A 21,230-nucleotide genomic window follows, 5' to 3' on the forward strand; every position below is an offset into this window, starting at 1 on the left:
AGAGATTAAGAAATTTATTGCCATCATCAACAAATATTTGAACGCGAAATGACTTTTAAATACAAAAGGAAACTTATTGTGGCTTTCATCTCCGCCTTAGCCAACATCTCGATCTTATTAGCAGAAAATCCAATTACTGTTTCTCCAAGTGGATCTCCCTGTAGTCCTGACAATCTAAATTCTGTGGATGGGGAAAAATGTGTTGTAAATAAAACTCTGCTGACAGTTACTATTTTGACAAACAGGACAGAAGTTTCTGATATAAAAGAGCTCATGGGCCCTGAATTATCTGGAAGATGCTCAGGAAAAATAAAGTAGGTTCCTGATTTATATAGGCCTTTCACTGAGTGAAATGCACTCTTTTATTTATTTAGTAATAATCTTGATAAAAATTCATGTTTCGTTTTTCTAACAGAACACTGGGAATTTTTTAGCTTTCTCAGTTAATTTGCCCTCTAGGTTAAAAGACAAACATAGGGCTGTTATATAGCCTACCCATTGGTACCATCTCAAACTGTATAGGTAAGACAGTAACAGTGCAGAGTTATGCTCTGAGAGAAACATTTCAGCAGAAAGAGGATAAACTTTTTTCTGTTCATACTATTAACTTATGAATAAATAAACATACCACTCAATGCCTTTTTTTGTTCTCTTTATAGGCCTAAATATAATAATCACTTCTCTTGCAAACTCAAGTTTAGGCTGTTTTTGAACCCTTAAAAAGGACCAAAAAATTTCAGTAAAATTCTAGTCAATTGACTTCTTGCTATCTCAGAAAGGGTTTAGGCTAGGAAAATGAAACTTTCAGGGATAAATCTACAGACTAAAGTATGTCCTGGGAAGGTATTTTGAAGCAACTACCTCCACTCCTTCTCCCTCTAGAGGGCCCTGACCTTTGATGACCTTTAAAATATGTGTGTTATAAAAGTGAAACTTTGCAGAATAGATCTTCTGCTTAATTGAAGTGAAACAAAATTTTTTTAGCTTCATAACTTTGTTGAATTCCATTTTAAAGATATGCTATAAAGGTTTTAAAGATATGCAGATACATTTCCTAAATTTTGAAAAAAACATTGATATGGCTCAAGTTTCTACTCAAATAACAGGAATTGCATTTCGGAACTAAAGGCAGAGAAAAAGCAACTAGTAACTGAAATTAAGGTAAAATGTTGTTTTGTCAAAATTTCAATAGGTACAGACTTGTCATGTAGGCAAATTTCAGGGCCCTCTAGAGGGAGAAGGAGTAGAGGTGGGTACTTTAACATACCTTCCTGGGACACACTTTAGCCTGTAGACCCATCCCTGGAAGTTTCATTTTCCTAACCTAAACCCTTTCCAAGATAGCAAGAAGTCAATTAACTAGAATTTTACCAAAATTTTTCGAGCTTTTGGGTATTAAAAAGGCTTTAACCATGGATTTCAAACTTACCATTTGATTATAGCCTATACCCATTGTTAAAGTAATATAATCCATAAACATTGATTTGTTACAATTAAGTTGGATAAGATATTTGAAACAATTTCTTCATTTTTCCATCCACCATGTTTCTTCTGTCAGATTTGATATTTTTTCAATGTATAGGTGAAACAGCCTAAAACAGAATAAGAAGAATACATGACACATTTGTTTTAAATTTCTTTTCATCAAATTATCTTGACAAATCAATGTTTGATTTGAACAGATGTTATAACCAATTTTTATGGCACTTGGTGTTAACCAAGTGACATATAGCAATTGCAAATTCTGTTGGTCTGTCTGTCTGTCTGTCCTGGTTTTGCTACTTCAGGCACTTCCAGGCAAGCTAGGACAATGAAACTTGGCAGGCATATTAGGGACCAGACCAGATTAAATTAGAAACAGTTGTTTTTGTGATTTGACCATCTGGGGGGAGTGGGTGGGGGCAGTTAATTCAGAAAAAAATGAAGTATTTTTGACTTACAAAAGGGTGATGGGATCTTAATGAAATTTGAAGTTCAGAAGGATATCATGTCTCAGAGCTTTTATTCTAAATCCTGACTGGATCTGGTGACATTGGGGGAATTGAGGGGGGACCTAAAATCTTGGAAAATGCTTAGAGTGGAGAGATTGGGATGAAACTTGATGGGAAAAATAAGCACAGTTCCCAGACACATGATCGACATAATTGGAATGGATCTGCTCTCTTTGGTGGAGTTTGGGGGGAGGGGGGTTAATTCTGAACACATTAGAAAATGAGGCATTTTTAACTTATGAAAAAATGATTGGATTTTAATGAAATTTGAAGTTTGGATGGATTTTGTGTCTTTGAGCTCTTATTTCAAATTCTGACTGGATCTGGTGACATTGGGGGGAAATTGAGAGGGGGAACCTAAAATTTTGGTAAATGCTTAGTGGAGGGATTGGGATGAAACTTGGTTTGAAAAATAAGCACAAGTCCTAGATACATGATTGACATAAAGAAAAACAGATCTGGTCTCATTGGGGGAGTGGGGGGAGGGAGGGTTAACTCTGAAAAATAAGAAAAATTAGGTATTTTTAACTTACAAACAAGTGATTAGATCTTAATGAAATTTGATGTTTAGAAGGATATCATGTCTCAGAGCTCTTATATTAAATTTCAATCTTATCCAGTGAAGGGGATGTTGGGGGGTGTGGAACCTAAACTCTTGGAAAGTGCTTAGAGTAGAGGGATTGGGATGAAACTTGGTGGGAAAAGTAAGCACAAGTCCTAGATACAGGATTCACATAACCAGAATGGATCTGCTCTCTTTTGGGGATGTGGGGGGGGGGAGGTTAATTCTAAAAAATTAGAAAAAATGAGGTATTTTTAACTTGCAAAAGAGTGATTGTATCTTAATGAAATTTCATATTTTGAAGGACCTTGAAACTCAGATCTCTTATTTTTATCCCAACTGGGTCAGTGTCATTAGGAGGGGAACTGAAAAATGCTTAAAGCAGAGAGATCAGGATGAAACTTGTTGGAAAGAATAAGCACGAGTCCAAGATAGTGTGACTGATATAACTGGACTGGATCTACTCTCTTTGGTGGAGTTGAAAATGAGGTATTTGTAACTTATGAATGGGTGATCAGATCTTAATGAAATTAGATATCTAGAAGGATCTTTGGCTTTAAAACTCTCATTTTAAATCCCAACCAGATCCAGTGACATTGAAGGGAGTTGGAGAGGGAAGCTGGAATTCTTGGAAAATGTAAAATCAAGGTATCTTACAAATGGGTGATTGGATCTCAATGAAATTTGATATATAGAAGAATCTTATGTCTCAGATGCTTTATTTTCAATTTGAATTGGATCCGGCGACATAGAGGGTTGGAGGGGAGAAACAGATATCTTGGAAACCAGAAATCTTGGAAAATGCTTAGAGTGGAGATATTGGGAAGAAGCTTGAGGGGAAGAATAAGCACAAGTTATAGATACAAGATTGAAATAATTGGTATGGATCTGTTCTCTTTGGAGCAGCTGGGGGCTGTTAATTTGGAAAAGTTAGAAAAATTGATGTATTTTAACTTAAGAATAGGGGACCAGATCTTAATGAAATTTGATATTTAGAAGGAACTCATGTCTCAGAGCTCTTATTTCAAATTCCAACCAGATCTGTTGACATTGGGGGGAGCTGGAGATTGAAAACAAGAAATCTTGGAAAATGCTTATAAATGTCATAGATACATGACTGACATAACCAGACTGGATCTGCTCTCTTTGGGGGAGTTAGATGGTGGGGTTTAGTGCTTTGGTAAGTTTGGTGCTTCTGGATGTGCTAGGGCAATACAAATTGGTAGGCATGTCAGGGAGCTGTACAAATTGACTTGATAAAGTCATTTTCCCTATTTAAACATCTGGGGGGTTGAAGGGAAAGGAAAAATTGAGGTATTTTTAACTTGCAAGTGGAAGATTGGATCTTAATGAATTTTGATATTTAGAAGGATCTCATGACTCGGAGTTCTTATTTTAAATCCTGACTGGCATTAAGCCTCTGATTTTTCTTTTAAAGCAATCTATTGATTCTTATAATTTTGCTAGAGCTCATACCATATGAGCTCTTGGCTCTTAGCTCTTCTGACCTTGTCAGAAGTGCCATATGAGCTCTTAGCTCTTGTTATATCCAAAAATAGAGAATGTAATTATCATTTTCAAGGGTGTTAACAGAACTTAAAATTGAATTTTTGAGAATAGAGACTACTATATTCAGAAAGAGCATACAGTCGGTATCTTATGGTAGTTTTAATTTATTTGTAGTTCAATAATATTAACAACAAAATATTTACCAAAAAGAGTAGTACCATTACATTTTTTATTTTATAGCCTACTCTTTCCAAATATCATGGCTGCTTATCTGGTAACCTCCTCCCTACTGATGGTTCCATGTAAAGCCCTATAATATTTATGAAACTAAAGAATTTATTAAAACACTAGCTGTTGGGGGGGGGGGGGCGCTTCGCGCCACCCCAACACCTAGTTGGTAGGGGCGCTTCATGCCCCCAAGCCCTCCCCCCCCACGCGTAAGTCATTACACACCATATTAGTTATGCACAATTGTAGTTGTTGCCCTGTATGCAACCTGTGAATATATATATATATATATATATATATATATATATATATATATATATATATATATATATATATATATATATATATATATCTATATATATAAAAATAAGTTGTCTGTGGATGGATGGATGGATGTGTCAGGTGACGTCACCTGAAAAACTGGATCTGGTGACGTCAAAACTGAAAAAACTAAAAAAAGGCAAAAACTACAAAAAAAACTAAAAACTAATAAAAAAAATAAAAAAGCTAAAAAACTAAAAAAACTATAAAGGTAAAAACCAATAAAAAACTAAAAAAAAAACTGAAAAAACTAAAAAAAGGCAAAAACTACAAAAAAAAACTAAAAACTAATAAAAAAAGTAAAAAAGCTAAAAAACTAAAAAAACTAAAAAAACTAAAAAAAGGTAAAAAACTAAAAAAAATAAAAATAAAAAAAAACTAAAAAAAAGGAAAAAACTGAAAAATAAGCTAAAATAAAGGTAAAAACCAATAAAAAACTAAAAAGAAAAAAAGGAAAAAACTAATAAATGACGACACTCAAAGAGAAAGCGACCAGGACAAAAGGAATGTTCGATTAGCAATCAACAAAGCACCGGGACACAGGGAGTATAAATGACGACCAGGACATAAGTAAAAAAAAAAAACTATCTATATATATAAAAATAAGTTGTCAAACTAAAAAAAAGCAAAAACTACAAAAAAAACTAAAAACTAATAAAAAAGCTAAAAAACTAAAAAAACTAAAAAAAAGGCAAAAACTACAAAAAAAACTAAAAACTAATAAAAAAAATAAAAAAGCTAAAAATACAACATTCTTTGCTGTCCCATTGTCTGTGCATATAAATAGATTGTCAGGTTTACCGACTCTTGAACATGCAACATATAATGGTCAATGGGAAAACAATCCGTATTCAGATCTATACCTCATGATTCTAATGATTGCCCTTGAGCTTTGTTGATGGTGATTGCTAATGGACCATTCCCTGAGTCGCCATTGTCATTTATATATCCCCCTGTGCACCCCGGCGGCCCCTTTGTAGTTATGTCCCTGTGTCCCGGTCGTCATTTATATTCCCTGTGTCCCGGTCGTCATTTGTGTCCCGGTGTCCCAGTCTCTGATTTCTCTTTGAGTGTCCCGGGCGTCATTTATATTCCTTGTGTCCCGGTCGTCATTTATATCCCCCTGTGCCCCCCGGCGTCCCCGTTGTAGTTGTGTCATTTATATTCCCTGTGTCCCGGTCGTCATCCCGGTATACATTCGTTTTTGAATTGGTATATGATGAAATAAATTTTTAATTTTTTCCCTTTTTTTCCTTTTAGTTTTTTTTTATTGGTTTTGACCTTTTTTTTAGGTTTTTTAGTTTTTTTCTTTTTTCTTTTTAGTTTTTTTTGAAGTTTTTATCTTTTTAGTTTTTTTATTTTTATTTATATTTTTTTAGTTTTCTTTTTCTCCTTTATTTTTCAGTTTTTTTCCTTTTTTTAGTTTTTTTTTTCTTTTTAGTTCTTTTAGTTTTTACCTTTTTTAGTTTTTTTTAGTTTTTTAGATGAAAATTTTTTTAGTTTTATTCCTTTTTTTCTTTTCAGTTTTTTATTGGTTTTTACCTTTTTTTTTAGCTTTTTTAGTTTTTTTTTTCGTTTTTTCTTTTTTACTTTTTTTTTAGTTTTTATCTTTTTTATTTTTTTTATTTTTATTCTTAATTTTTTTTATTAGTTTTTAGTTTTTTTTTGTAGTTTTTGCCTTTTTTAGTTTTTTCAGTTTTTTTTTTAGTTTTTAGATTTTTACCTTTTTTAGCCTAACCAGGATTTGAACCTGGGACCTTCATTCTCTGTTCTGACACCCTCTTTCACCGAGTGACTACTCCAGCATGTTCATTTTGGTGTTTTAAATGGTATATTATTAACCAAATTAATGTGTTTTACAATATACTAAGTGTTTTACATCGTCATAACAAAAATGACGACAACTAATTTCATGACGTCAGTCAACACAGAAATTAATTTCTGAAATTAAGTCATGAAATTAGTTGCCATCATTTTTGCTTTGACGGTGACGTCATTCAAGTTATATAAGACATATGTTCACGTAGAAATCTATTAATGTTTAAGTTTACAATGACTGATGAAGATGCTCAAAGAGTCTATGCCAAAAAACTTGCTGCTGATAGAGAAAGTCAGAAAAGAAAGCGTGCCAAGGAACTATCAGCAGCAAGTTTTTTGGCATAGACTCTTTGAGCATCTTCATCAGTCATTGTAAACTTAAACATTAATAGATTTCTACGTGAACATATGTCTTATATAACTTGAATGACGTCACCGTCAAAGCAAAAATGACGACAACTAATTTCCTGACGTCAGCCGACACAGAAACATGACGTCACCTGACAACGAATTTCATGACGTCAGCCGACACAGAAACATGACGTCACCTGATCCACAGATCCACAGACAGACAACTTATTTTTATATATATAGAAGATATATATATATATATATATATATATATATATATATATATATATATATATATGTATATATATATATATATATATATAAATATATATATATAAATATATATATACATATATATATATATATATATATATAAATATATATATACATATATATATATATATATATCTATATATATAAAAATAAGTTGTCTGTGGATGGATGGATGGATGTGTCAGGTGACGTCACCTGAAAAAACTGGATTAGGTGACGTCAAAACTGAAAAAACTAAAAAAAGGCAAAAACTACAAAAAAAACTAAAAACTAATAAAAAAAATAAAAAAGCTAAAAAACTAAAAAAACTATAAAGGTAAAAACCAATAAAAAACTAAAAAAAAAACTGAAAAAACTAAAAAAAGGCAAAAACTACAAAAAAAAAACTAAAAACTAATAAAAAAAGTAAAAAAGCTAAAAAACTAAAAAAACTAAAAAAAGGTAAAAAACTAAAAAAAATAAAAAATAAAAAAAAAACTAAAAAAAAGGAAAAAACTGAAAAATAAGCTAAAATAAAGGTAAAAACCAATAAAAAACTAAAAAGAAAAAAAGGAAAAAACTAATAAATGACGACACTCAAAGAGAAAGCGACCAGGACAAAAGGAATGTTCGATTAGCAATCAACAAAGCACCGGGACACAGGGAGTATAAATGACGACCAGGACATAAGTAAAAAAAAAAACTATCTATATATATAAAAATAAGTTGTCAAACTAAAAAAAGGCAAAAACTACAAAAAAAAACTAAAAACTAATAAAAAAGCTAAAAAACTAAAAAAACTAAAAAAAAGGCAAAAACTACAAAAAAAACTAAAAACTAATAAAAAAAATAAAAAAGCTAAAAAACTAAAAAAACTAAAAAAACTAAAAAAAGGTAAAAAAGGTAAAAAACTAAAAAAACTAAAAACTAAAAAAAACTAAAAAAAAAGGAAAAAACTGAAAAATAAGCTAAAATAAAGGTAAAAACCAATAAAAAACTAAAAAAAAAACTGAAAAAACTAAAAAAAGGCAAAAACTACAAAAAAACTAAAAACTAATAAAAAAAGTAAAAAAGCTAAAAAACTAAAAAAACTAAAAAAACTAAAAAAACTAAAAAAAGGTAAAAAACTAAAAAAAATAAAAAATAAAAAAAAACTAAAAAAAAGGAAAAAACTGAAAAATAAGCTAACATAAAGGTAAAAACCAATAAAAACTAAAAAGAAAAAAAGGAAAAAACTAAAAAAAATTTTCATCTAAAAAACTAAAAAAAACTAAAAAAGGTAAAAACTAAAAGAACTAAAAAAGAAAAAAATAAATGACGACACTCAAAGAGAAAGCGACCAGGACAAAAGGAATGTTCGATTAGCAATCAACAAAGCACCGGGAAATAGGGAGTATAAATGACGACCAGGACATAAGTAAAAAAAAAATTAACAAAACTAAAAAGAAGGTAAAAACTACAAAAAAACTAAAAAGAAAAAAAAAATAAAAACTAATAAAAAAACTAAAAAATCTAAAAATCTAATTAAACTAAAAAAGAAAAAAAAGGGAAAAAAATAAAGGAGAAAAACAAAACTAAAAAACGAATGTATATACAGACCGGTACACCGGGATACAAATGACGACCGGGACACAGGGAATATAAATGACGACCGGGACACAGGGACACAACTACAACGGGGACACCGGGGGAAACAGGGGGATATAAATGACGACCGGGACAAAAAAACTAAAAAGAAAAAAAAACTAAAAACTAATAAAAAAACTAAAAAATCTAAAAATCTAAATAAGCTAAAAAAGAAAAAAAAGGAAAAAAATAAAGGAGAAAAACAAAACTAAAAAACGAATGTATATACAGACCGGGACACCGGGATACAAATGACGACCGGGACACAGGGAATATAAATGACGACCGGGACACAGGGACACAACTACAACGGGGACACCGGAGGAAACAGGGGGATGTAAATGACGACCGGGACACCGGGACAGGGAATGGTCGATTAGCAATCACCATCAACAAAGCTCAAGGGCAATCATTAGAATCATGAGGTATAGATCTGAATACAGATTGTTTTCCCATGGACCATTATATGTTGCATGTTCAAGAGTCGGTAAACCTGACAATCTATTTATATGCAAAGACAATGGGACAGCAAAGAATGTTGTATATTCGCAAGTTTTACGTAGTTAAAACCATATATATATATATCTATCTATATTCACAGGTGGGACATAGGGACACAACTACAATGGCGCGTAACTATTATGGCGCGTAACGACTTACGCGCGCGGGGGGGCTTGGGGGGGGCGCGAAGCGCCCCCACCAACTAGGTGTTGGGGTGGCGCGAAGCGCCACCCCAACAGCTAGTATATATATATATATATATATATATATATATATATATATATATATATATAGATTAAAATTCTTACTTAGCACATAGTATCCAGCATGTTCTATTTAGTAGTTATTATTAGAAAGAGCATATCTAGAAACAGTATTAAACAAAGAAGTTTATTTAGAAAGAGTAAATTTGCAGTTTACAACTTAATCTAGCTAGGATGAAAGTGAATACATCACTTGATATATTTGGCAAAATTCTAGTTTAGGTACTTCTTGCTATCTTGGAAAAGGGTAAAGTTAGGAACATGAAACTTTCAGTAATGAATCCAGAGCCAAAAATATATTTAGGAAAGATATTGCCAAGCCTCTATATTAACCCTCTTTTGATTTCTAAGGCTTAGAAGTTTGCCTACCTGACAGGTTTATACCTATTGAAATTTTGACAAAACAACATTTTACCTTAATTTTCAGTCATCAATTTCTTTTTCTCTGGTTTTAGTTCTGAGAATACAGTTTGTGTTATTTGAGTAGAATTTTAAGCCATATCAATGTTTTTTTTCTAAATTTAGGAAATGTATTTGCAGATCTTTGAAACCTCCTAAATTGCAATTAAGTAAAGCTGTGAAGTTAAAAACAGTTTTCTTGTCCTTCATTTAAGGTGGAAATCTGTTTTGCAAGGTTTTACTTTCATAACACAAAGATTTTCAAAATCATCAAAGGTCACTGCCCTCAAGAGAGAGAAGGAGTGGAGTTAGGTACTTCAATATCCCTTCCAGGACTTCAATATGTAGTTTCTTATGCTCTTTCATAGTTGAATAATTGTTTCTAGGAGCAATTCCATTTTGAGCCCTAGATAGTGCATTAAAAGGGAAAACAGTCCATAGTTGCCAAAAGTTGAACAGCATGTTAAAAAAAAACATCAGATGAGAAGATTTGCAGCTGATTAAGAAATGGTAATTAATATTTTCCTTAGTCTTGATGATAAAATTGTATTCAGAAAATAAATTTGCAGAATGTTTAAGAAAGAGCTTGAAACCCCTCAAAATGACATCACAAGCAATATTGATGTCATTTTTGAGGGGTCTATAGCTAATACTAAATTCTCTGCAAATTTATTTTCAAACTAAAATCTTACTAAGGAAAATAACATTTGCAATTCCTAAATCAGCTACATTTGCAACTTCTTCTTACTAGATGTTCTTTTTTAGAAATATGCTTTTAAACTTTTGGCAACTATGAACTTTTTCACTTTTTGATGCCCCATGAAGGGCTCAAAAAGAAATTCAGAAACAATGATTGAACTATGAAACAATGAATAATGAAACAAAAATTACCTCAGAAACGATGATTGAACTATGAAAGAGCATATCAAGCAATGTCTTCACTTTCATCCTAGCTAAATTATGTTGTTAATTGCAAAATTACCTTAGAAAGAGCATAAAACAAAGGAATTAAGTAGGGCATAGTACTGATCTTTTTGTTTTAATATATTTCCTAGGAATATGCACCATATTGTTATTCATCAGATTAGTATTGTTTTATCTATTTCAAATCATTCCATACAATATTTTGTCTGCAATTTCACTGTAGTCACTTAATCAGAACTGCATTTCATTGAAACTTAGACAGTTTAAGCTAGAACTACTTGTTATAGACAGGCAAAAACAGCAAAAATATATTGATAGGGCTATAGGCCTATATATGACCATCAGTGTGAAAGATATGGGGTGCATTGTCAGGAAATCAGCTAGCCTACTGTCAGACAGTTTGTGGTAATGACTTTTCATTTGTGGCTGCTTTTCTGACAGTACACCCCCCCTTACTTGATGGTGCTATATATATATATCCCTAGGATATATAAAACTAAAAAGAAATAATAAAGGTATAAAAACTGTTCCATTGCTATGGAAGATCACCATATTTCTTTCCATTGCTATCCACAATTTTAAATATTACTACTTACAACTCACTACAGCACCAAGCCACAAGGGGCCAACATAACTATTCCTGCTCTTCCTGTATCACAATCTATTCAAAGCCTCTCTTTATGCCCTCCTAAGAAGTTACCACAAGAAAAAAAAAGGAATCTAATGGTACTACTTATATTTCATTAACATTTTTCCTTCAGAGAAGCCTTAACTCCACAAAGCTATCAACAGTTGTTTTTTTTTTTTTTTAGCTAAATGTATTGAAAAAGGAATTTTAGTCATGAAAATACAGAAAAAATAGGTAGTTTTCAAAATCCAAGGAAAGGGGGCAAAAAATCTATGGTAGTGCAAATGTTTATGCTAAGTTCAAAAGTAAAAAAAAAAAAAAAAATATCCTAGCCTTTCATAGCTAACCCAGTTTCGACCCTTGCTGTTTATAACTATCTAAGACTGTCTATATCATATCCAAGATTCAGAACCTACTATTCATACTTATGATAGGTACATTTTAATTTATATATGTGTCCAAGATTAGTAGCCATGTCAGAGCACTAGAGATATTACCCTAGGCTAATAGTGTGTATTTCTTATAAACAGCTGGCCTAGCATGGGGGAAGTCTGCCAAGTGAGGTGGAAACCATGCAAAGTGTGGCAAAACTGTGCATCACACAGCATTCTGAGATGTACACCAGGTGGCAGAAAGTGGGTGCCTCTTCCCTACAGATATATTGGGTCCCATTAAGAAAGCTGGGACACAGTAGGAATGGTCGCAATTAGTATATTTAAGGGTAGCAGTTAGTATATTTAGAAACAGCACTTAAAGGGACATTAACTGGAACGCTCATTTTGTAGGTTAGTTAGTGAACTAATCAAGAAAACTGAAAATTTACCAAACATTCTTTGTTTCAGACAAGTTTTCTAGACCTAGAATACAATAATAATTCAAGAGCTAGTAACTTGACTACTTTTCAAGATGTAAGAAGTCTCTCATCTAGAATTTTATTAAGGAAAAGAGCAAGAGCTTATAACACAGCCAAGATAAATCTGATATTTTGCAAAATTCTATGGGACAGGCATTTTGCTATCTTGTAATGTCATTAATTTAGAATGAAACTTTTAGGGATGTATTGGCAACCCAAAGCACGTCCAAAGAATGGTTTATATATATATATATATATATATATATATATATATATATATATATATATATATATATATATATATATATATATATATATATATATATGTATATACCCTCGTTCTGTTCAAAACATATTGATCATTGACAAATTTGGGGACAATTTTTTGTTGAAAACTGATACTTCTGGTTATAGATCTACACCCCAAATAAGGGTTAAATTCTAGATAAAGGTTTTTTTTTATCATTGTGAAAATCAGGCAAGTTAGGAGAAGGAAACGTTCAAGAGATAAGATAAGATATTTATTTAAAAAAAAACACTATCACAAGCCCTCAAAGGGCCGAATTTGGACTTCGGAGTCGACTAATAAAACAAACAAAGCAAAAAACACTAATAATAATGGATAATCAAATTGTGAGTAAAAAAAAAAAAAAAATATACAAGTCTTTTATGTATATATATAAAAAGGGAAGGGGACACAAAAAGTCTAATAATACAGAAAAGAACAAAAAATAAACATATATATCTACAAATTAAAAGGGACACTAAAAAAAAGTCCAAAAACTCACAAAAAAAAAGAACAAAGCATAAAACACACAAAAAACACATATTAATTAAAAGGGAAACTAAACCAAAACAGCGGAGGGCAAGCAAATTAGTGTAACGACCTAAAGCACCTCACATGACAAAGAAAAAAAAAGGGGGGAGGAGAAACTAGTTGGCTATTAAATTTATTTTTTCTGTGATGAAGGGGACAAAGGTTTATTCATATCTGGAAGTAATGCAGCGAATGGGGGACAAAACCGGGATAGGCTCAGAAACAGCTCGAGGCTGTCGTAATCTGGATGGTGAGTGACGTTTGGGGAAAATACTTACCGTCCGAGGGTTCGTTATTGCATTTTTTGAAAAACGGAGGCAGAACGACGACCTCCTTCGCTCAAGGGTTTCCAAACTAGCTTTTTTTAGGAGCAGAGAGTAAGGCACCTTGCCTTCTTTGAAAATTATTTGCAAGGCTCTTTTTTGGATTGACTCAATTTTGTCTGATTCTTCACGGGAGATACCAGGGTGCAAACTGGACAAGCATATTCAAGATGCGGACAGACGAAAGACGTGTTCAACCTTAAGGAGTGAGAAGGGGGGACGCTATATTTGTTTAGGAGCTTAAGGAAGGCGATAGACGCATTAGCTTTATGGATGATATCTTTAACGTGGATATCCCACTTTAAATTTGAAGAAATTGTGACTCCAAGTAATTTAACCGAGGATGCATAAATTTCAGGAGGGATAGGATTAAGAAAAAAGGGCGAGGATTTGAGGAAACAAATCGGCATTATCATGGACTTAGAGGGGTTTATGGTCATATCTAGGTCCAAAGCCTCACTTCCAATTTCATTGAGAATACTCATAGGGTCGCTTATTAAATTTCTGAAGCAACTTTCAACAATCGTTAGGTCATCAACAAATTTCCAACGGTCAGGAACTTCCTTCGCAAGGCTGTTAACCATGACTGAAAAAAGGAGGGAGCCTAGGAGAGTTCTTTGGGGTATGCCATTGTAGATAGGGAGAGGATATGAGTAATGGTTCTGGTATTTAACCACCTGTGATCTATTTGTTAAAAATGAGGCAACCAATTTTACCAGTAAGGGATCAATATTGAACTCGCTCTCTAGTTTCTCAATTAAAATATTGTGGTTAACAAGGTCAAAGGCTTTCTGAAGGTCAATAGAAATTAAGTTTAGCCAGGAGTTAGGTTTTTTGAGGAGCCTAAACTATGTCTGAGGAAGGTTTTTCTTTTACCTCTTACCTCTGTATCTAAGACTCAGAAAATTAACAGGTTATTAAATAAATGTTTTTCTGCTTTTGGTTTGATTCTACTTTGTTGTTGTTGTTTAGTTGACATTTGAGCTAATCAACTGCCAATATATGTGTGATCCTCTGTTAAATGTTGGTCTTTAAGTGGAGTCAAGTCACTTTGAGTATCACACAGAAATATACTTGGCACAGGCCACATCAACACTTAAAATATCATGGGTTTGTGCTAAGACGTTGTACAGAGTGTTCCTGTTTTGATTCTACTTCTCTCTGACTCTAAAGTTCAAAAATGCAATTGCAATGCTTTGAGTAGGATTTTATTTCTCAATAGAATTTTTTTTCTGAAATTAAGATATGTTTTCAAAATCTTTTATAACTTCATATTTAAGAATTTAAGAAAGTTATAAGGCTCAAAATACCTTTTTGGTTCAATAATGCTCTAGGTCTATATTTAAACATTGAACTTTTTACAACAAAGTTTATCCAAGCTCATCAAAGGTCAATGCTTTTTGGAAGGGGAGAGGGAAGAGATAGATATTTTAAAGTCCTTCTGAGGATGTAATTGAGACTCTTGATCCATTCTTGTAAGTTTTGTTTACCTATCTCAATTATTTTCCTAGATAGCAAAAAGTTCCCTATTGTGAATTTTATCAAGATGTGTTTGATATACTAAAAAAAGAAAAGTCCATTCAGCCTAAAACACTAAGCAAATAATTAGAATTGTCTTAAAACTTATCGTCAAAGGATTGTAGACCTAAGCCAAAACAAGGGAAAACAAATCCTTTTTTTTTTTTCAAAGTAAAAACAGGCATAAATGTGTTTTCTATGTGAAGGTGTAGAGATTTGAGCTTGAAACTTCTTACTGGGGCATAATTCATGCTCTAAATTCACCCATAATTAAGTTTATATAATTTAGATTTATCATTCAGTGCATTCTAAATGCTAATTACTACTAAAACAAATCCAATTTTGAATTATCTTTTCAACATATCTTGTGTCTATAGCTAACAGGCATAGACATGTATCCAACATAATTTTCTCAGCTTTAGAAACTGGGAAATAGTAGAGATGTGACCTTCAAACATCTTAATAGGTCATGACTGTGTGAGTTCATCCTTAAATTGAGTCTAGTTGTAATTATATTTCATTAAATAAATCTTTCAGCACCCTTTCCAAATTTACTAACTACTACCATCGCAAATTCCATTTTGAATCCTTAAAGGGGCTCCAAACTATGAACTATAAGTGCTTCAAAAAGTCAAGGGAGATATGCTTTCCAAAATTATCATTACCATTTATATTTATTATTTATATTTATTATTTTTACATTTATTATTTTCATCCATTATATCATTATTTTGGATATTTTTAGAAATTATCATTACCTTAAATTGCAGCTTGGAGCAGGTTGAGGATTTAAATCATTGTTATGCTATATGATGACATTTGTAAGAGTGAACTTCTTGTCTAGCTGCATATTACTTCCTGGTTGAGGAGGTACTTCCCAGCTGAACAGAAACTTGCATGGATTTATTTGTTTATTTCCTACTTTGTTTGAATGGGGGGGGGGGGGGAGAAATTATAAAAAATAGCACTTTCAGCTTCAGATGATTCTTTATAAGCAATTAGCTAGAACTGCTGCTCCTCATCCTCATCTGGTACAGCTCCAAACACTATCAAACAGCTTCAAAACACTATGTCTGGCAGATCATGTTCCACCAGACCATCTCCACTATCATGTGGCAGTGAACTATTGATATTAAGACAAGATGGCAGCGTGAACATTATTTCCAGCCTTTCACGTCGATTTCCTGGCATTTTTGAAGCTGCATGGCGATGCTCATTTTTTTGCTATTGAGTGACTGATGGACCATTAGAATTTGGTTTCCTGTTTCATGGCCGATGTGGTTTCTATGGTGGGTCTGTACTAGTTAATAACTGACCTACCTTTGTTGCAGGAGGCTATGGTAACATAAATTGTAGAGATTTTTACTACTACTCCTGTAAGTACCAACTTTGGGGAAAAAACAGCCCACCAACAAGCTACCAATTCAACAGCTTTTGCAGTCTCAAAGTGCAATGATTTAGAAAATGGACCCCTTTTGGAGATATAGCTGCATAGTTATGTGTTTAAGAACCCAACAAAGTCAGCTTCAGATCTTTTGTTAAATGAATCACCATCCTTCCAAAATTGGTAGGGAAATTTAGCAAGGTCATTGATTTGACTTACTGCATCTGTAAACTCGTCCCGTGTCAGTGAGTTTGCACCAAAAAGCAGATCAAGTAGAGTAGCTGCATCCAGGGCAGGATTTTATGCAATTATCCTCCTCCTATTTTGCATGTACTTGTGGATTTGCCTTTCCTTGGACTTTGAGACTAGTAAAAATGGTACAGTCCTAAAGAAATACTGCTATTGCAAATTCATCAGCTACAAACTGCGCAGTGTGCTGCTTGTTGCCAGTTTCTACTGATTTAAGGAAGAGAGCTTTGTTAATGACAAGGATATAGTTAAAAATGGGTTCCCATCTAATATTTATCCATACATCATAACAAAGAGTTTTGGCTGTTTTGCAGTTTTAAATTTCCAGTTTAATGTCAAGTGTGCTTTCAGCAAAGAATTCATCCAGGTACTTGATTTGTACTTTGTGATCCAAAATATCCTTCATAGTTGGATTTGTATATCTTATCGCCTCTGCAAAATATTCATTTTGACCATAGCAAATGGTATATTGCATGCATAAAATGCAAAAGCACAAGCTTTGTTGCAGGCTTCCTGTTGTTCTATGGTCACTTTTTGGATACATGTAAGTTGTGGTTGATTCTCCACTTTGGTTTACATAAGAAATAGGGAGTGAACTTGAACAAACAAGGGGAGTCAGAACAGACGACCCAGAAGAACTGTGAAGCAATGATGTTCCAGCCAAAGCGTTTGAAAGTACTGGAACTTGATTAGAGCCACCTTCGTGAGAACTGTTGGAATCAGTGCCAACATCTTCAGGTTCTACATCAATGCCTCTTTCACGCGACTCCTTCATGTGCTTCTTTGTTGCAGCAGCGAATTTCTTATGGATGGATGATTTCTGTATATCATAATATTCACAGATATCAATCGGTGCCTTTGGCAACAAGTATTTGTCGTCATTTATATATCCCCCTGTGCCCCCCGGCGTCCCCGTTGTAGTTGTGTCCCTGTGTCCCGGTCGTCATTTATATTCCCTGTGTCCCGGTCGTCATTTGTGTCCCGGTGTCCCAGTCTATGATTTCTCTTTGAGTGTCCCGGGCGTCATTTATATTCCTTGTGTCCCGGTGTCCCGGTCGTCATTTGTGTCCCGGTGTCTCGGTCTGTATATACATTCGTTTTTGAATTGGTCTTATTTTAGTTTTCAGTTTTTTACCTTTTTTTTTAGTTTTTTTTAGTTATACCTCATGATTCTAATGATTGTCCTTGAGCTTTGTTGATGGTGATTGCTAATCGAACATTCCCTGTGTCCCCGTCGTCATTTATATATCCCCCTGTGCCCCCCGGTGTCCCCGTTGTAGTTGTGTCCCTGTGTCCCGGTTGTCATTTATATTCCCTGTGTCCCGGTCGTCATTTGTATCCCGGTGTCCCGGTCTGTATATACATTCGTTTTTGAAATGGTATATGATGAAATAAATTTTTGTATTTTTCCCCTTTTTTCTTTTTAGTTTTTTTTTGGTTTTTACTTTTTTTTTTAGTTTATTTAGTTTTTTTCCTTTTTCTTTATAGTTTGTTTTTTATTTTATTTTTTTAGTTTTGTTTTTCTCCTTTATTTTTCTTTTTTTCTTTTTTAGTTTTTTTAGTTTTTTAGCTTTTTTAGTTTTTTTATTAGTTTTTAGTTGTTTTTTTTCTTTTTAGTTTTTTTTGTAGTTTTTACCTTTTTTTTAGTTTTTTTAGTTTTTTTTTTACTTATGTCCTGGTCGTCATTTATACTCCCTGTGTCCCGGTCGTCATTTGTGTCCCGGTGCTTTGTTGATGGTGATTGCTAATCGAACATTCCTGGTGTCCCGGTCGCTTTCTCTTTGGGTGTCCCGGTCGTCATTTATATTCCCTATGTGCCGGTGTCCCGGTCTTCATTTGTGTCCCGATGTCCCGGTCTGTAATTTCGTCAGTCGAAAACATGACGTCAGTCGACACAAAAACATGACATCACTCGACAGACAAACACACACAGACAACTTATTTATATATATATATATATATATATATATATATATCTTCTATATATATAAAAATAAGTTGTCTGTCCGTTACGGTTTGCTTGAATAATCAAATATCTTTGAAAAGACCACAGTATTAAAAGAGATTGAATTTCTTAAAGAATAAAAAATTGGTAGCTTCAAAAATCTATCTATCTATCTATCTATCTATATATATAAAAATAAGTTGTCTGTCTGTTACGGCTTGCTTGAACAATCAAATATCTTTGAAAAGACAACAGTATTAAAAGAGATTGAATTGCTTAAAGAGTAAAAAACTGGTAGCTTCATAAATCTATCTATCTATATATATAAAAATAAGTTGTCTGTATGTTACGGCTTGCTTGAATAATCAAATATCTTTGAAAAGACAACAGTATTAAAAGAGATTGAATTGCTTAAAGAGTAAAAAACTGGTAGCTTCAAAAATCTATCTATCTATCTATCTATATATATATAAATAAATTGTCTGTTACGGCTTGCTTGAATAATCAAATATCTTTGAAAAGACAACAGTATTAAAAGAGATTGAATTTCTTAAAGAGTAAAAAACTGGTAGCTTCAAAAATCTATCTATCTATCTATCTATATAAAAATAAGTTGTCTGTCCGTTACGGCTTGCTTGAAAAAATCAAATATCTTTGAAAAGACAACAGTATTAAAAGAGATTGAATTTCTTAAAGAATAAAAAACTGGTAGCTTCAAAAATCTATCTATCTATATATATAAAAATAAGTTGTCTGTCTGTTATGGCTTGCTTGAATAATCAAATATCGTTGAAAAGACACAGTATTAAAAGAGATTGAATTTCTTAAAGAGTAAAAAACTGGTAGCTTCAAAAATCTATCTATCTATCTATATAAAAATAAGTTGTCTGTCCGTTACGGCTAGCTTGAATAATCAAATATCTTTGAAAAGACAACAGTATTAAAAGATTGAATTTCTTAAAGAATAAAAAACTGGTAGCTTCAAAAATCTATCTATCTATCTATATATATATCTTCTATATATATAAAAATAAGTTGTCTGTGTGTGGATCTGTGGATCAGGTGACGTCACACTAAATTATTTCACACTAATACAAAAGAAGAAAAAAACTAAAAAAGGTAAAAACTACAAAAAAAACTAAAAAGAAAAAAAAACTAAAAAAGCTAAAAAACTGAAAAAAACTAAAAAAAGGTAAAAATCTAATAACTAAAAAAAAACTGAAAAAAATAAAAAAAGGCAAAAACTACAAAAAAAATAAAAACTAATAAAAAAAACTAAAAAAGCTAAAAAACTAAAAAAACTAAAAAAAACTAAAAAAAGGTAAAAAACTAAAAAAAAACTAAAAACTAAAAAAGAAAAAAACTAAAAAAAAGGAAAAAACTGAAAAATAAAAGAGAAAAAGAAAACTAAAAAAATATGAATAAATATATATAAAAATAAGTTGTTTGTGGGTTATGTCTGTCTGTCTGTCTGTCGAGTGACGTCGTGTTTGTCCGCATATGACGTCTGAATTATTTCACACTAATACAAAAGAAGAAAAAAAAAACTAAAAAAGGTAAAAACTACAAAAAAACTAAAAAGAAAAAAAAACTAAAAAAGCTAAAAAACTAAAAAAAACTAAAAGAAGGTAAAAAACTAAAAACTAAAAAAAACTGAAAAAACTAAAAAAAGGCAAAAACTAAAAAAAAAACTAAAAACTAATAAAAAAACTAAAAAAGCTAAAAAACTAAAAAAACTAAAAAAACTAAAAAAACTAAAAAAAGGTAAAAAACAAAAAAAAACTAAAAACTAAAAAAGAAAAAACTAAAAAAAAGGAAAAAACTGAAAAATAAGAGAAAAAGAAAACTAAAAAAATATTAATAAATATAAAGAATATAAATATAATATAAATTAGCAATCAACAAAGCACCGAGACACAAATGACGACCAGGACACAGGGAGTATAAATGACGACCAGGACATAAGTAAAAAAAAAAACTAAAAAAACTAAAAAAATGGTAAAAACTACAAAAAAACTAAAAACTAATAAAAAACTAAAAAATATAAAAATATAAAAATCTAAATAAACTAAAAAAGAAAAAAAAGAAAAAAGGAAAAAAATAAAGGAGAAAAACAAAACTAAAAAACGAATGTATATACAGACCGGGACACCGGGATACAAATGACGACCGGGACACAGGGAATATAAATGACGACCGGGACACAGGGACACAACTACAATGGGGACGCCGGGGGGCACAGGGGGATATAAATGACGACCGGGACACCGGGACACAAGGAATATAAATGACGCCCGGGACACTCAAAGAGAAATCACAGACTGGAACACCGGGACACAAATGACGACCGGGACACAGGGAATATAAATGACGACCAGGACACAGGGACATAACTACAAAAAGGACGCCGGGGTGCACAGGGGGATATATAAATGATGATGGCGACTCAAGGAATGGTCGATTAGCAATCACCATCAACAAAGCTCAAGGGCAATCATTAGAATCATGAGGTATAGATCTGAATACGGATTGTTTTCCCATGGACCATTATATGTTGCCCACCAACTAGGTGTTGGGGTGGCGCGAAGCGCCACCCCAACAGCTAGTATATATATATATATATATATATATATATATATATATATATATATATATATATATATATATATATATATATATATATATACTAGCTGTTGGGGTGGCGCTTCGCGCCACCCCAACACCTAGTTGGTGGGGCGCTTCGCCCCCCCCCAAGCCCCCCCGCGCGC

The 21,230-nt window shown here is 32.4% G+C and overlaps 1 protein-coding gene across 2 annotated transcripts in view; it reads left to right on the top strand.

Moving 5' to 3' along the window:
• LOC136024955 (attractin-like) overlaps positions 1-21,230 on the top strand; it is a 114,594-nt gene continuing 93,364 nt past the window's right edge. The window contains exon 1 of one of the 2 annotated variants that reach the window (XM_065700550.1): positions 1-314. In XM_065700550.1, the coding sequence (XP_065556622.1) occupies positions 49-314 (266 nt within the window). In that variant the 5' untranslated portion in view covers positions 1-48. The remainder of the gene's footprint in view (positions 315-21,230) is intronic. The other variant, XM_065700551.1, reaches the window with a different exon arrangement.

Source organism: Artemia franciscana, chromosome 3 (assembly GCF_032884065.1).
Source record: "Artemia franciscana chromosome 3, ASM3288406v1, whole genome shotgun sequence".
NCBI classification, from domain to species: Eukaryota; Metazoa; Arthropoda; class Branchiopoda; order Anostraca; family Artemiidae; genus Artemia; species Artemia franciscana.